We start from the raw sequence: 15,566 nt of genomic DNA, 5'->3' as shown, positions 1-15,566 counted from the left end.
AACTGCAAGGCATGGTGGCAAAAGGATGTACCGCATGTTGTATTTTGCCCCTTTCTGGGAGACATAAGGAAGGTTCTGTGACAGTAAAATGTGCCTCATCCCTTTGACTTGCTGCTGAAATACACAGAGGAAAAATTTGCTGCATGAAAGTCTAGCTCACTGGCACAAATCAAATACTGCAGCAGGGAGGACAGAGGAGACCACCTGGGACCCCTTCAAGATTTCCAGAATAAAAAAACCAGCCCACATAACAACTGTGTCTCAAGACTGACAACACTCACACAGGTAATGCTGCCACCTGCAAACAGTCCCAAGCAACTGAATTTGGAAGAAGAAAAGACAAACCCAGCCATTTCCCTGGACTTGTGAGTGTGCAGTCATGGCCTGTAACATGTGCACTGTTTAACAAGGCCTGGCAGCCTGCTCTGCCCCGTCACAGCTACTGCTGCCAGAGCAGCTCCAAGCACTACTTCTGACATAAGCTACACTCAAGGACCATCACCCTCCCTCCCATCCACACCCACTGACTGCAGACTGACTTGGAAATAACACCCCCCTCCTCTCCCCTCCTTTCTACTGTCAGTGGGCTATGATTTCCCTTCTTTCAAAATGAGGAAAAATGAGAGCAAAGGTCCCAGAGAGCCTAGCAGACAGAACCAGAAGGGCATGAGGACCCTTGCAATAACAGCAGCTGTGGGCACAGCAGTAACTGGCTGTGCAGTGTGAGCAGAATGTTTGTGAGACGCAATCAGCCTGTGCTCAGGATCAACAGCTATTCTGACATCAGACCTTGTTCACTAGTCAGAAGATCAAACATCTTCTGTTTGCACTGTGGAGTTAAGCATACACATACAGGATTGGAGATTCTTCCATGTCACTTAACAGGAGCTGGAAGCACCAGAAAGGACTGAAAGAGCCTGGTCCAAGTCTGCTGCGGATCACTGCTGGGGCTGCAGAGCTGGCCAGCTTTCTATCAGGCCCCTGAGATGGCTCTATCAGCAAGGGGAATGCAAAGTCTGAGTCACTGTGCAAACAGAGAGGAGCTTAGAGCACAGCACTCTGCTCTGACAGAGAGAAATGCTACACTGCCAAAAGGAAGCAGAAGTGTAAACATGGGAAGCATCCGAAGGTGTCTGAAAGAGTTTTAAGTCACCATGAAGAGCCAACAGTAAATCTGGCAAATAAGCTCATCCTGTACCAGAACACAATTTTCCCAAATGTTTTTGGATCACAGATTACTGCAAGCTACTTTGACCATCACATCTTATCAGCAAATTTTAATGGGTAGTTCTAGATACTATGTTTCTATTAATTCTTTGGCACAGCCTCCTAGATCAGTAAAGATCTCTGGATTACAGCCTAGCAACTGGTTTTCCAAGAGAAACCTATAGCCTTTACTTTCACAGAGGCTGTTTCTGCATGCTTCAAGATTTGACAGTTACAAAGTGGGGCAAGGTGCAATTCACCCAGCATATGGGAGCACAAGCCCAGAAAAGAAATTGTCAAGAGAAAAAAGCAGTTTCTTTCCTTCTGACTGATCACTCCATGCGTAATGCAAAGAACAACCTCCTCCTTACTCCAGACTTTTAACAAGCAGGAAGGTTTGGTTGTGGTGTGTAAAGAAAACAATTCTGTATCAGGCAATAGGGACAGAAGGCTGGCTTCCAGGCCTGGAAGTATAAACTCCTACAGCTTTTTAGCTGGGGCTGTCTTAGACCCACAGCTTCTGCAGATCCTACACAAGCCAGAGCTGGTCACAGGCTAACCTTCAGTAACACCAGCCCTGTTTGTCTCTACAGCCTGTCTGGTGCACCCAGAACACACTGTGAGGGTCTTTTCCCTATCAGTTCTACTAAACACTAGAAAAAGCAAGAGACAAAGGAACAATTAAGGTCACTGATGGAAAAAGGTTGATTTTCTGATTTGTTGGTCTTTTACAACCCAAATCAAAAGGCTAAAGCTGCATATTCAACACTGCAATCAAGGTGCAAAAGAAAGAGGGAATGAAAGAAAACATAGTGAACAGAGCCACTGGTGATGCATGAAAAAAAATCCCACAAACAAGTACTCAAGGGCTCTCCCCTAGGAAACCAGCTAGAACCAATATACTTTCTTCTCAGATCTGCCTGCATGGCTCCTTGTCCATATTCAGGCACTGGTGGGAAAGATGTATAAAGAGAAGGAAGGTGGTAGAAATGTGGAAGTCATAAGAAGAGATTAAGCATTATTATATTCAGGAATAACTACAAAGATAGACATTCTAAAATGATTGTCTAAACTTTGCAGGGCAATGTCTATTCAGAGAAATTAAGGACAAGCAACTGTGGGTCAAATCAACTTTAGTAAGAAAGAAATTCAGGTAGGCAACTGAGAAAGTTATTGTACAAACAAAAACAGCAGCATGTCTTCCTACTGCAGCCAACAAGCAGAACTAGGAGGTGATGCCTTGAGAAGGCCGACCTAGAACAAAGGCTAGACAGAGTTAAGGATAAAGTAGGTATTTACTGAAAGGCTTAAAGGATACACCTTGGGCAGTACAAGGGCCTGGCCAGGGCTACACCCAAGATGGACCTAAAAATGGTCACAAAGTCTCACATTTTTATAAGTTTTGTTCCATCTGCATATTGTAATTAATTGTTCAATTACAGCTTCAGGTTACGAAGTCCCATCTTCCTGTTTTCTCTCTTCACTCCACTGTTTACGCTTTTGGGCCTGAAACTTGTAACAATTGTCCTTGGTATCAAGCTAGAGAAGGAATTGTTTTGTCTACCTACTGTCTGAAGAGAGCTCACTAACACTTAATATGAAGCTCTAAACTACACACTTAGGCAGCAGAGAATCTGAAAAATGCGAAAGCTAAAACTTAAGGCATCATTTCCCCCTTTAGAGTGTGATCTGTGATTGGAAAGGGCTACCAAATTTCATCTCTTGATTCTACCCATTCAGAATTTCTAAAAATGACCAGGGTTTTTTGTGTCTCTTGCCTCCAAGTACACCATCCCAGCCTCAGTGGAAAGTGAGAAACTCATGTGATTTGCCATCCACGGCTCTGAGAAGGGACTGCAGGGTGTTGAAGGTACTACATTTGCTTAGTGGCTTAACAGAATTGTCAAGTATTGAAAGAAAAGGCAATACCTCTGTTAGACCCCTATCTCACAAAAAAGCATGAGTGTAACAGCTATATCACAAAAACAGGACACAGAAATAATTTCAAGTGAAATACTGAAAGAAAGGGGAGAACACTTCATAAAGAAAGCCCAGCAAAAGCAATTATTGTGAAGAAAACTCATCAGTAAGCCAGGGGAGAAGCCAGCAGCCGGTAGATGTGCATGGAACAGAAGGAACCATGGCACATGTCACTTGTGATTGATGAAGACAGAGCACCCCCTGTGCTGTGGCCCATGGTCAGCATGTCACCCTGGCTGGTTTCTGTCTGCTCAGTGCTGCACCTCTCAACACACTCAATCCTGCTGCTCCCTTGGCAGCGTGTAAAGCAAAGCACCATTAACAAGCAAGTAATTCCTTGGCATTCCATTTCACATCTCCTTAGCAAAACACTGGAGATACCCACACTGTGATTGGGTGACACTGAATCTCCAACAAATCTAGGACTAGATCTAGTCCTTTCCCATGTCAGGCACATAAGCTGTGCACAAATTCCCCTTTCAGATGAACTTACTGGGTTCAGAAGCACCGTCAGGAAGAGCTCACCACCACGAATGCTCTTGTCCAATTCCTTGGAGCCACCAGGATATTCATTATAGAAGATAGTGTGAGTAAAAAGACCACAGGTCTGTCGAGGCAAAACCTGGCAATATCAGAAAAAGTCAAAGTTAGATAAGAGGCAGATGCAGCAGCATCTGTGTGAGAATGAGTCAGTGCAGCACTTTATGGATCAATATAAAGCGTATGGGGTGTAAGTGACAGAGGTGCAGAGGACTCTTGCTACTCCTTTCAACCACTTAACTCATCACTGCTAACAAGCCACTGGGATTTCAGTTTAGTCTTGACAGGCTTTGTTTTGCTTTCCATTCAGTACTGACCCCTGAATTGTTCTGAGAAACACAGAACTGGCTTTAGCCAAGTATTTTTTCTTTGCCTCACTTAATGATTTTGGAAACACTGGTGATATTAAGATTAATGTCTCTGATGCAGTTCATGAGAAGACCTGTCCTGGGCAGGCAAGTGGCTACTGCTGTGCTCACCATGATTCCATTATGGATGAATCCACGCCGGTACCGTGCAGGCCGTAGGTGTGGGTATTCCTCTGTGCTCGTTACTTGGATGCTCCAAACAGATTTCCATGCCTCATAGAGTTGTGTGTGAACAGGATAAACCCCAGAATGATGGGGGGCTACAGCATAGCCCAAGTCTGTGGGAATCCCATGCTCCTGGAAGCAGAATACACAGCTTGATAATTTGGTATTTAACTAATAGCCTTAATAAGAATCATATTCAGCAACAGCATCCAAGTTGGAGCAAGATGACAGAGGACCATGAAAATTCTCTGGACTGGGAAACCTGAAATACTGCTTGTACTTCTTGTTTTGTGCATCTGTAGAAATATAAGGGCAATTCTGTACCAACAAGGATATTCAGCACTGGTAATAGCTGCTGTAAGAATGGTCATGTAGCTTGCAGCTGTGACAGATCAGATTAATTCAGAACCTCAGGTCAGGCTCCCTGGTTACTACAAACTAATCAATGCTGTTTAGTGACACATCTCACTCCCACAATGCCCAGATGTGAGTCACTAGAGAAGGAAAACAAAATTCCCTTAACTGATATAGAGGAAAGGAAGATAACTGGGATCTGTATTGTCTCTAGCAAAAGAAAAGCAGACATGGAGCATGAGACTATTGTGGGAGAAGATATGGAGCCTGGAGCTACATTAAAATGACAGGAAACTTCTGAATTTCTTGGTTTTTAATTCCACTGTATGGTTCTGGTAACGTCAATGATGACAGCTCTGCCCTGGTGGTGCATGATAAAACCAGAGCCCCCAAATGAAGCAATAACCTTCTCTGACTGCTAGCCTGTTTTATGTTAAATATGTGTAATTGTGTTCTGTGCTTTGTCTCTCTGCAAAAGACTGCACTGTTATTTAACCAGGAAAAGGAGGAGCCTAAATTGTTTCCATAATGCTGTGACTGTGCTCTGCATTCAAGATCATTCCTAATCTATGTGTCACAGGAACACAAGACAGCAGCCTGTTATTCCCAAGGGGATTACCATTGAAAGAACCAACTAGAGGTGAAGAGGACATTTCTTTTCAGCGATGTATTCATGTATACTATATTCAACTCTGAGCTGTAAGAACCAAACAGACACTGTTCTATCAATGCAGGATGTTCAAGGCTTCCCCCTCCTCTGCCAAAACTCAGAGAATTTCCTCTGTGCTTCCTAGATAAGTAATTTCCTTCAACATTGTCTGGAAGGCCAGAAGAGGGGCTGTTAAGAGACAGAGCATTTTATACTACGACCAGGTAGCTCCTTACAGAACCACACTGAATAAGGATGGAAAAGGAAATGTTTTCTCACTGCCAGAGTTTGTAAATTAATTGCATTTGGATGGTAACGCTACAAGTTCACACCTCAGGAAACAAGAGCTTTGGGATTTGCACCCTGGAATGCAGCAGAGCTGCCTGGGGCCATGCAGGTGCTGGGAAACATTTCCCATAGAACAGGCAAGCATGTGAATGGTGTTTCTTGCCTCAAGACAGCAGAAGCCACACATCAATTTGAACTTCCAGAACTGCCTTGCTTAAATGCAGCTGAATTTCTAGACTAGTATTTGGGTTCAGTGAGGTCCAAAAAGCTACTCCAGGAGAAAAACGTTTAAGGATTAGCACTGTAAAGTAAATAAACTGCAATGCTACCTACCACAGCAAACTGCTTGTTGAGCTTCATCTGCTCAGCCAACACAGTGACATTGTGGAAAAGATGAGGCTGCATGTGACTCCACATGTGAGGGAACCACCAGAACTCCTTCCTGTGCTTGAGCAGCATGTCATCCCCTTCATCTTCCTCATCTGTACCTACAGAAAGCAGAAAAGGAAGTGCAAAATCAAAGAGCAGAAGAGGGGCTCAACGTTTAAAAGCAGTGGCTAATCCCCTTCCAACAGAGTCAGGCTCTCTCTACTGCATTACACAGGACACACATCCCAAGGTGGGGGGCTGTATGTAGGTGCTGGGACAAAGGATGTCAGGGGATTACCTGTGTGGTAGAATTTCCCTGAGAAGCCCAGGTTGAAGGTGAAATTTGGGACTAATGTTCTCAGCTTATTCTGGGTGCTCAGTAAAGCCTGTATAAAAAAAGGAAAAAGAAATGTTCATATTCATACTTTTTCCTCTGTAACATGTCTCTGTGTTCTGCTGCTGCCCAGTTGAGTCTGAAGAGGTACACAGGAGCTGGGGCTTAGGCATTGTTTCCCTTGGAGTGGAGCAGAGCAGGTAAGTGCTCCTCATACACAGACTTAACTTGAAGTAGCTCTGCTGCACTAAATGACGCCACTTTAAAACCACAGTCAGATCATGCTCTCCACTTCAATGTGAAGGACCCAGAGTGTCTGTGCTAAGGCAAAAGGACAATAAATTTCACTTGAAAGCAACAGATTTCTTTATAGGTTCAGCCTCAATGCTCCCTTCCTCACCCGTGTTTGGCTGAGATTTTGCTAATGAAACTCTACCCCTTCTCAGTCTATGTGCTAATGAAAAGGAGGATGTGGCAGCCTATGGTACACAGATGATGGAAAAGAAGTCAATAATATCATGAACAGTAACTAAGAGATCCAAAGGGAGGGGGCTTTTATTTGGAGAGGAAAGGTGGATTCTCAGAACTACCCATGCAATGAGTCCTGCCACAGCAGAGAGGTATCCTTGACTTTGTGTTCCCTTGAAAGTGCCAAAATTTTGTAGCAGAAAAAGTTTCCTGGATTCTGGGAAGAAAATCTGGGAAAGCCAACATTCACAATCCTCACATCTCCTACAGGTTCTCTTGTGCTCCCCTTGTGATTACTTTAAATGTCCAAAGTAATTGCTTTAACCAAAGGGAAGGTGCCTTGTGCCACCAGCCTCAGGGACCAGCAGTGTACAGAGTAAGACAGCACACAGCCTTGACATAAAAAAACCAAACCAAAAAACAAACCCCAGACGCTCAGTGTGTCACAGACAAGTAAGACAGAAACTAATTCTAGTCAAATTTCTTCTGCTGGAAAATGACAGAAGAGAGAAGCCGTGAGATGAACACTATGCCACTACCTGTGTACTTTGGGGAAATGTCACTGGTGTATCTCCTTGTGGGAGAATTCTCAATCAAACAGGGAGTGGCAGGAGGGCTGCTGGCAGGTGACAGACACGGTCTTGTCTGGGCTATTAAGATTTTAATAGCTTTTCTCAGAAAGGATCCGTGGCTGCTCAAAGGTGAAGGTGATGACCTCTCAACAGCAGACTTTGGCTGGATATAATCACACAAGAAACATGGAATATACCTCTGGGGAAAGCACATTATCAAACTGTGTAGGGAAGATGGACAGATCTTCCTGCACAAGGTGCCCTTCCACAGCCCCAAGGAGCACAAAACAGCACTGCAAGGTGCTCTCATACATAGCTCACACTCCATAGGCACTGTTTGGCTGCACCACTCCCTCAGCAGTGAATCTGCACTCACAGACTCATTCCATGGAGGTGCCTTGACACCAACCTCTTATGGATAACCTGATAAATCACTTCTGTCACTGATATATCAAACCAGTGCTAAGCAAGCACTGGTCATCACAATAATTTAAAAATGGCTTCTATAATTCACTTCAATCACCCATTCACCTCAAACATATGCAGAGCAGTTTCACACTCAAGGCAGGCAGCCCATGACCATGGCAAGGTGGGAAGACACAGATTACATGTGCAGTGCTACAAGACACTCTCAATGCTCTCTGTGAAGGAACCAAGCTTTCAGACATTTCCCTACAGACACATTTCATTGCCTGCTCCTCATTCCCACATCCACACAACATCAAAGTGACACCAAATGCTGCCTGGGACAAATTTCAAAGATTGCAGCTTTTCTATGGCCACTTGCCTACCACATCTTTACCTCAGTCCCCACCCAAGAGCTGTAATTTGATAAATGCAAGACATGTGACATCTCCAGAACCTACCACAAACACAGGTAGTGCTTTTAAACAGTGACATGTCAGCAACACTGGTGGCTGAAGCCTCCTTTGCAGTACAAGATCCAGAACAGGCAGTGGGAGGTCAAGTTCTCCTTATGTAGCCCAGCCAACACTGGGGCTCACCCCACACATCAGGGAGCACAGACTGGGAGCTTTGCATCTCCCCTCAGAAGTGTCTGTCTGTCCAGATGATGGGTACAGGATCACGTCAAATTTGGGACCAGCACCTTGAACACATGACCCAGTAACTCAGACAGGGAAGTGCCACTTTCTTTTCTTTCTCCAGAGCTGTCCCAAGCCCCAGCATTTCCCTCTGCTGCCCTGAAAAGCACATCCGGTTCCCCAGGCTTGGGTAGGAAAGTGGTGGGAGGAAAGACAGCGGTTAAGAGGCTTAGCATTCCTCTGCACAGAAAGAGATTTAAAGCCTGGCTGGGGTTACCATGACAACACATCTGTCTGATAATAAATCCCAAAAAGCTCTGCTCCAGCAGGCTGCAATCCTTTGTGTCTGGGGAGGGACCAGGGAGGAACTACAGGGGCCACAGAAATTCAGAGACTACAGAGTCCTATGAAGTCCTTATTGTTAATCATGTGCCATCCCTCTGCTGATGCTGGGCCCTTGTCACGGTCACAGCTGTAAGGTGGCACAGCACAGGTCTGAAGAAATGTCTCCCTTGAAAACAATAAAGGGGACTAAGGTGCCAATATCTGGACATTTGTTTCAACACATTATGCATTCTGTGTTCCCCATTCCACACTGGTTCCAAGACGTCAGTAAGCTGTAGTAAGGTGCAATAATGCAGGTGTGGGAACAGGCTGGAAGATGGCACTTCTCTCTGCACTGTCTTTCATAAAGTAAGATGAATATGATAGTACTAATCATATCTTAACAGGTGACTCAAGTGGCATTTCATTTGTATCCATAACATGCTCTGAGACTCTTAACCAAAAGGCAATCAAGAAATGAGGAGCAGGCTCCGCCTTAAGAGAGAAAACAGGCAGCCAGATGTGAACAGATCTTCATGTGCATATTTAAGAAGTTTAGTTGCTCACATGGTATGAGAAAGCTATTTTAGCTACCCCCTACCTCTAAAAGGTAGACTTCATATTCCTAGAAAACTGCCCCTCAATCCATCCAAGTATCTCTTTTTATATTTTTTGTCTCTTTTATATTTTATTACTTTTTATTTCAAAAAGCCTTCCGAGATACAAACCTGCCCACTAGCTAGCTAGGAAGGCCCCTGTCCCAGCTATGCTCCCTGCTGGAAGCTCTGCAGGGCTCACCCCAGCAGGGCACTGACGGGGTCTCCAAAGAGATTCCCAGCACTGGCCACAGGAATTCGTAAGCCACGTCAAGGCAAGACCCGCTACACGCTTGTCACAGTCTGTCAGAGCATTCACTGCCATGCACAACCTGTATTTTTGGAGGCCTAAGTACTTCACTGTGGCAGCCGTGCTGCAGGCCCAAGTGACAGAAAATCACATTCCAAGACACATTTCTGGACACAATGGTAAAAATGTCTAAGCTACTCTCTGATGTTCAATGCCCATCATTTTAAAAAAGGATTTTTAATAATACCAAATTATGATAAATATTTACTTCTAAGCAAATGTTAGGGGAAAACCATTTAAAATTGTGCCTTTTGTTGCAGTACATTAAAAATCTGTATCTCACTGGCAGATCTGCAAGGATTTCCTCAACAGTCACTCCAAGCTCTTGATGCCATCCAGGGAAAATAAAAACTCTGCTTATTCTAGGAGTGAGGAAGAAATCAGGGAAAGCCACAGCACTCTGACTTTATTGAGAGCTTCTTTAGGACCTAATCCTTTTCTAAGGTAACAGGGTGTCCTTGGCATTGGAGTAATAATATAGTGCTAAATCTTAATGCAACTCTAGTTTTTAAGCTACAAAATTTTTTAACTTCCAGATGTGTTTGCAGAGAATTTAGGTATTCCACACAAACCCTAAACATTATCTATTTCAGCTCCCTCTAATAAAAGGCAAAAGAAAAGGGGGAAATAAGGCTGAGAGTTAGATGCTGGGAAAAGAGAAAAACATGACTCCAAGATTATAGTACATGACCAAACAAAGAGAAAAAGATGATAAAAAATGGAGAAAGAAAGCCAAGTGCTTTTGCAGCCTCTTCTCAATGCTCATGCAAACCATACTAGGAACATGTGGCAGAAACACGGTCTTGGCAGATACTGCCCCAGGCAGCGTGTTCTTGAGAGGAGTTCCTGCTGTTTTCTTACCACCCACTAGTGCCACTGGCAGAGCTCAAAACAACACTGGCAAAAAAGAAAGCTCTCGTGGTACTGGTATGTCTGCTTCCCCTGAAGTGTTAGAATCAGGGAATTAAAAAGTGCTGAGTACTTTAATTGCAAGTAAGATTGTTCTCTGCAACTCAGAAAGGCAAGAGCTGGCTGACAGTCACCCTCGCTAGGTTCTCTTCTGCACCCTCACCATTCATAATCCAAAATTAAATTACTGCCCTTGATTTTCACTTAGCTTGCTCTCAGACTCATTTGCAATGATTGTTCACTATTTATGCCCTTGCAGAGATTACCAGCAAAAGAGGCAAAACCTCATCTACTTAATCTTCTTTCCTCATACCTAAAGATGACCAGAAAGGATCACAAAAGCCAGATCCTTTTGCATTAGAAACGGCTTGTCTTTGTTGGCCAGTTCCATGGAGGTTTGGTAAATTCCAAGGATTATGATTTTAGAAGAGACTGAATGTGGAATAAATTGAAAAGAGATGGGATTCTCTGAGATTTTGCTTTGTTAATTATGTGCAGCTCAAATCTCTGGTAAACTCTACAAAGGAAAAACATTTTCTTTGTGCAACTTCCAACTGTTCCACTTCTATTGAGGGACTGCAAGCTCCTGCTGCAGCCCTTCAGCAGAAACAGGAGCTCAAGGGTTATCATCTTTAAAGTAAAAGCAAGCACAATTCCTTTTTTTCTTGTTAAAGAAGAAAGCTATTCAGCTTTCCTTTAAGCATCACAAAATTAAAAACATTTATCTTGTGTAAGACACGTACCGTAGGCATGCATTTGATCAAATTATATTCAGTGCTTTCTTTCAATAGTCATTTTGTCTGGGAAGGTCTCTGAACGTGGACCTGCATATGGCAAAGAGGCTCACTGGGACAGCAGAGTCAATTTTATACCTTCACACAACATCAGTCTTCAAACCACTATCCTGACCACTGTAATCTAAGCTTTGAGATAAGGAGCTGTGTGTCGAGATATCAGCCCTGAAACAGAGCTTTCATATAAAAGGCCAAAGAAAATGCCAGCTGTTCTGTTACTGTTATATCCCCTTCTCTCCCCACGGTGAGAGACTATCAACAAATCCATGTAGTTATTTCTCGCTTTTAAAAAATAAAAATTCATTAACCTCGCATGGCTCTGCAATCAGAGCTTCTTTTAAATGGATAAATCTGGGTTTTATCTGCTTTGCCTGAGATTCTCTGCTTACTGATCACAGATTATTCCTCCATTTCACCCTGTTAAAACCCAAACAAAGCATCTTTTGGAATAATCTTGTCTGTGTTTGTTTCTAACATTAGTAGAGCAGCCTTTGTTCCCAGGAGCTTTGGCCACCTATCCTGTCTTCCCACATGGGTCTGTAACCTGCACAAACACTACAGAGGTGAGACTCTCTGCTGGTTTGGACTAGTGGGTGTAGGGCCTGCTCATGACCAAGATAAGATTGTGATTCTTCACAAAAGAAGAAAAAAAGAAGCTCTTTCAGAACATTTCAGCACTTCAAAAACACAGGGACACTACAGTGAAATGACGAAAATGTTAGCATTTTCCTTAAAGAAATACTACATATACAACATAAAATCTTGAAGTCCTAAAGCTTTGGAGATGAGCTAAGACATACCCTGCATGGATGCATAAAACATGTAGAAAAGGTGGTAAGAATCCTAGGGAAGTCCTATGAGGACTCTTGGGAATATTCAACAGACAAGGTTCAGGTAAGGGGCCAAACTTATACAATAGTATTCTTCTTACACCTTTGCCTCAAATATTTTGTGCCTTGAATGTAAATTTAAAGGGTGCTTCACCTTGAAGTTGTTCTGGAAACATGCTAAAGCAGTTGCTGTCACACACTTACCATCATCATGGCTGGTACCGTCCAGGACTCACCTGAGGGCAAGTTCTGAATGGGAATCCAGAGTATGTACCTAGGAACAACCTCAGCACACCTGAGAAACAGGCAGTGCACCTGCCTCAATGGCTACAAACCACGACTGATGGGCGAGATACAAAGGGCTCTTGGCTCCATAAAGCATCATATGCACATGGATCACAGACTTAGCAGAACACTTTATCACGTTCTTTCAAGGTCACAGAGAATCAGAAGGAGCACTTAAGCCTGTTACCTTTTCCCAACTTATTTTTATCTTTGCCTGTCTTAGTTCCCTCTCCTCCACAAAGTCTGTCTCTTACCCATAACCTTTCCTAATAGGTCACTGTATTATTCCAGGAACTGCCAAGAAAAGCAAACCACAAAGCTGGCATCTCTCTTTCTCAATCATGAGGCCACAGAAATGGTTCTCATGAAGGCTTGGTCTGATCATGTTTCTTTGGTGAATTTGTTGATATTCCCTGCTCAGGGATGAGGGTTGCTGGTGGCAGACATGAGAAGAATGCAAAGGGTAAGAGAAAACCCTTCCTTTCCCAATTTAGTTGTGTGCTGAAAAGCTAGATGGCTAAAATATAGGCTACATCAGTTTGGATGGCCTGGCCTACACTTTTGCAATATAATATATACAGCTTATACGTATCACCAGTAATAATAATAATAACAGTAGTAGTAGTAATACATTCTTCTGTTCTAACACAACTTGCCTTTTCCTTTTGAACAGCAGAATTTACAGTTATGAATAGGTTGGCATAGGAAATCTGCATATACTTGTTCCTTACATTAAAGAGCAGACAGGATAGACTACCACAAGCATCTTCCTCTTAAACTGAGAAAGGCCAACTCCTGAAGTGCTCCATTTAAACCTGCAAATGTTGAGAGCATCACACATGGTGCCTCAGCATCTTTGCAGGCTAATTCTCTGTATGACTGCAGTAATCAATGCTTTCCCTCAAATGCCACCTTGACTTTCCCGGTATACCACACACACACAAAATCTGTCTAGAACTTCTGGAGGTATCTACTCTAGCATTTTACCTCTACATCAGACACTTTCATGCGAGTGCCCTCTTTTCCCACAAATATATCATCGATGTCAACAAGGATATAGCGATCAAGCGTGAGACAGAGACGTTTGCCAGTCAAGTAGGCAATGGCATCCACGAAAATGAGTTTGTGCAGCCAAAAATTGAGGTTATTGCCGAAGAGAACCCGCTGGATCCCATCATGCAGACCCAGATCCTGCATCACTGTGGCATGTAACGCTTTGTGAGTGGCCAGGTGAGGAATGGACTCTGAGGATTTTGTGCTGGCCAACAGCACTGGCTCATAGGTGCTGTGGTTTGACTGAAACACAGTCCAGTCATCACCAGGCAGAGGACCCTGCTCCACCTCGTTAGCCCGGGTGACATAGAGCAGCGGAGCACTAGGATTGATGTGATAGTCCCGCAGCCCCAAGTTGGAATGTAGGAAAAGGGGGAAACCCTTGAGCTGTGCACTGAGCAGGCTGTTCTCATTAGCTTTGAAAAAGCCTATAATTCCCACTCCATACTCTACACAGTATTTGTCTAGCAGCTCTCGGTTCCAAGCATCTAGATTCACATATTTAAGGATGTTCTCATAGATAATTAGAGCATAGCGTCCTCTATCTTTGTCAGTCAGGGTGGGCATATCCCCTTTGCCAGGGGCGATCTCTGTCCTGTATTTAAAGCGGCTGGATTCCAGGATGGCCACTATTTCCTGCCCCAGCTGGGAGTAAATGCTTTCCACAAAGACGAGCACCACAGGGTCTGTGCGCGAGGTGTCCACAGATTTCGTGAGCCTCCAGCTGGCTTGCGGTGGGATCAGAATGCGGTGCTGGTTGCTGCAGTCACTGAAGGGCAGGGGTGGTGGCTCCTTGATTTTGGGACTGTTAGTGACGTAATAAGCCAGGATGCACATGGAGATGAGGCTGAAGGCAATGAGCAGCAGGATCAATCTGTGGAGCTCCAGCTGTCGCACGTGCCGCACCACTTTCCACAGCTGAATCATGGTGAGGCGGGCGGCTCACCCCCTCCTCACACTCTGGACCCACGTCGCGCTTGGAATCTCCAGTGCCGCCGTGGCAGTACCCAGCAGCAGCTCACAAAAGAAGTGCAGCTGCAGAGAGGGAAAAAGCTAAAGCAAACAGCTACAAGGTGAGACTCCCAGAGATCTGCCATTTATCTCAGGTAACCATGGCCCTCAATTCCCATCGCTCTTTTGTGTGCTTCCTCGGGCTCCTCTCCTCTCACTCAGAAGTCTTTGGAGGAGCAAGGTTTCCAGAATCTCGTCTTCAACAGCAAATCAGTCTGTCATTCTGTGCACAAGCAGTTTCAGCTCAGCCTTCCCAGGTGTCCTGTTTCTCATTTAGCTATTTCACATTCACATCACGGCAGCTTCTCTTTGCATCCTGCAATTTAAAAAGAAAAAGTAAATTCTCAGTATGACTTCAGTATTTAACTGGCTAGAGACGAAATGGCAGGACTAGCAGGTGATAGGTGGGCAGCATCACTCGCCCATCAGCAGGTCTGTTCCCTGGGAAGTGTCACACCCTATTTGTGTGGGAGCTTGACAGAACAACCACAATGGCCTTTGAAAGAAAGGTCCCGACAGTGCACAGCAACTCAACATTCCCCTTGGGTGAGATTCTCACACACTACAGCAAACAGAGCCAAGTACCTGGCCTTCCCCCAGCCTTCTGCAAGCCACTGAACAGAAAACACAAAACCATTTTATTCTAGCCTATATTTCAAAGGTAACAAGAGGAGGAGAGAGCACTTTCTGCAAGGCTGCCCCCATTTGTCCTGGGAACTCACTTTATTCCAGAGGTCTCAAAATACAGCTCTGGAGCAGCATCATTGCTCAGGCAGAGGGCGGGGGGCACAGGCTCCCACGCACACTTAATGGTTGCCAATTGATTCAGTGGCAGTTGGAGATGAAACATCTCCTGAAACCTTCATCGCCTTCTCTCATATGCCACTGAAGAACATGAAGCCAGTTTTAAATCACCAGCAGCACGACACAAACTTGGGTTGGTCTCAAATACGTGAAAGGCTCTTGTTACGAAGCTCTCTCACCTCCTGCTTTGTGTTCATGGCAGCAGACTATTTCACCATATGTTGTTATTTTTCCAGGAAAAACACCCAACAAAGCCAACAAATACCAAATAATCCAAAACAAACACCAGAGAAACTAACTAAATTTCTCCTTGG

At 44.3% G+C, this 15,566-nt stretch overlaps 1 protein-coding gene across 4 annotated transcripts in view; it reads right to left on the bottom strand.

Annotated features, from left to right (window-relative positions):
* The window catches only part of NDST2 (N-deacetylase and N-sulfotransferase 2), a 106,756-nt gene that overhangs the window by 11,133 nt on the left and 80,057 nt on the right, over window positions 1–15,566 (bottom strand). For all 4 annotated transcript variants that reach the window (XM_015632879.3, XM_033515831.1, XM_015632880.3 and 1 more), the window contains 5 exons: window positions 13,372–14,764; window positions 6,218–6,305; window positions 5,884–6,038; window positions 4,206–4,391; window positions 3,680–3,808 (listed from right to left, as the gene is read on the bottom strand). In XM_015632879.3, coding sequence (XP_015488365.1) covers window positions 3,680–3,808; window positions 4,206–4,391; window positions 5,884–6,038; window positions 6,218–6,305; window positions 13,372–14,364 — 1,551 coding nt within the window. In that variant the 5' untranslated portion in view covers window positions 14,365–14,764. The remainder of the gene's footprint in view (window positions 1–3,679; window positions 3,809–4,205; window positions 4,392–5,883; window positions 6,039–6,217; window positions 6,306–13,371; window positions 14,765–15,566) is intronic.

This window comes from Parus major, chromosome 6, assembly GCF_001522545.3.
Source record: "Parus major isolate Abel chromosome 6, Parus_major1.1, whole genome shotgun sequence".
NCBI classification, from domain to species: domain Eukaryota; kingdom Metazoa; phylum Chordata; class Aves; order Passeriformes; family Paridae; genus Parus; species Parus major.
Note: the sequence above shows the minus strand (reverse complement) of the source record. Positions and strands in the feature narration are given on the sequence as shown.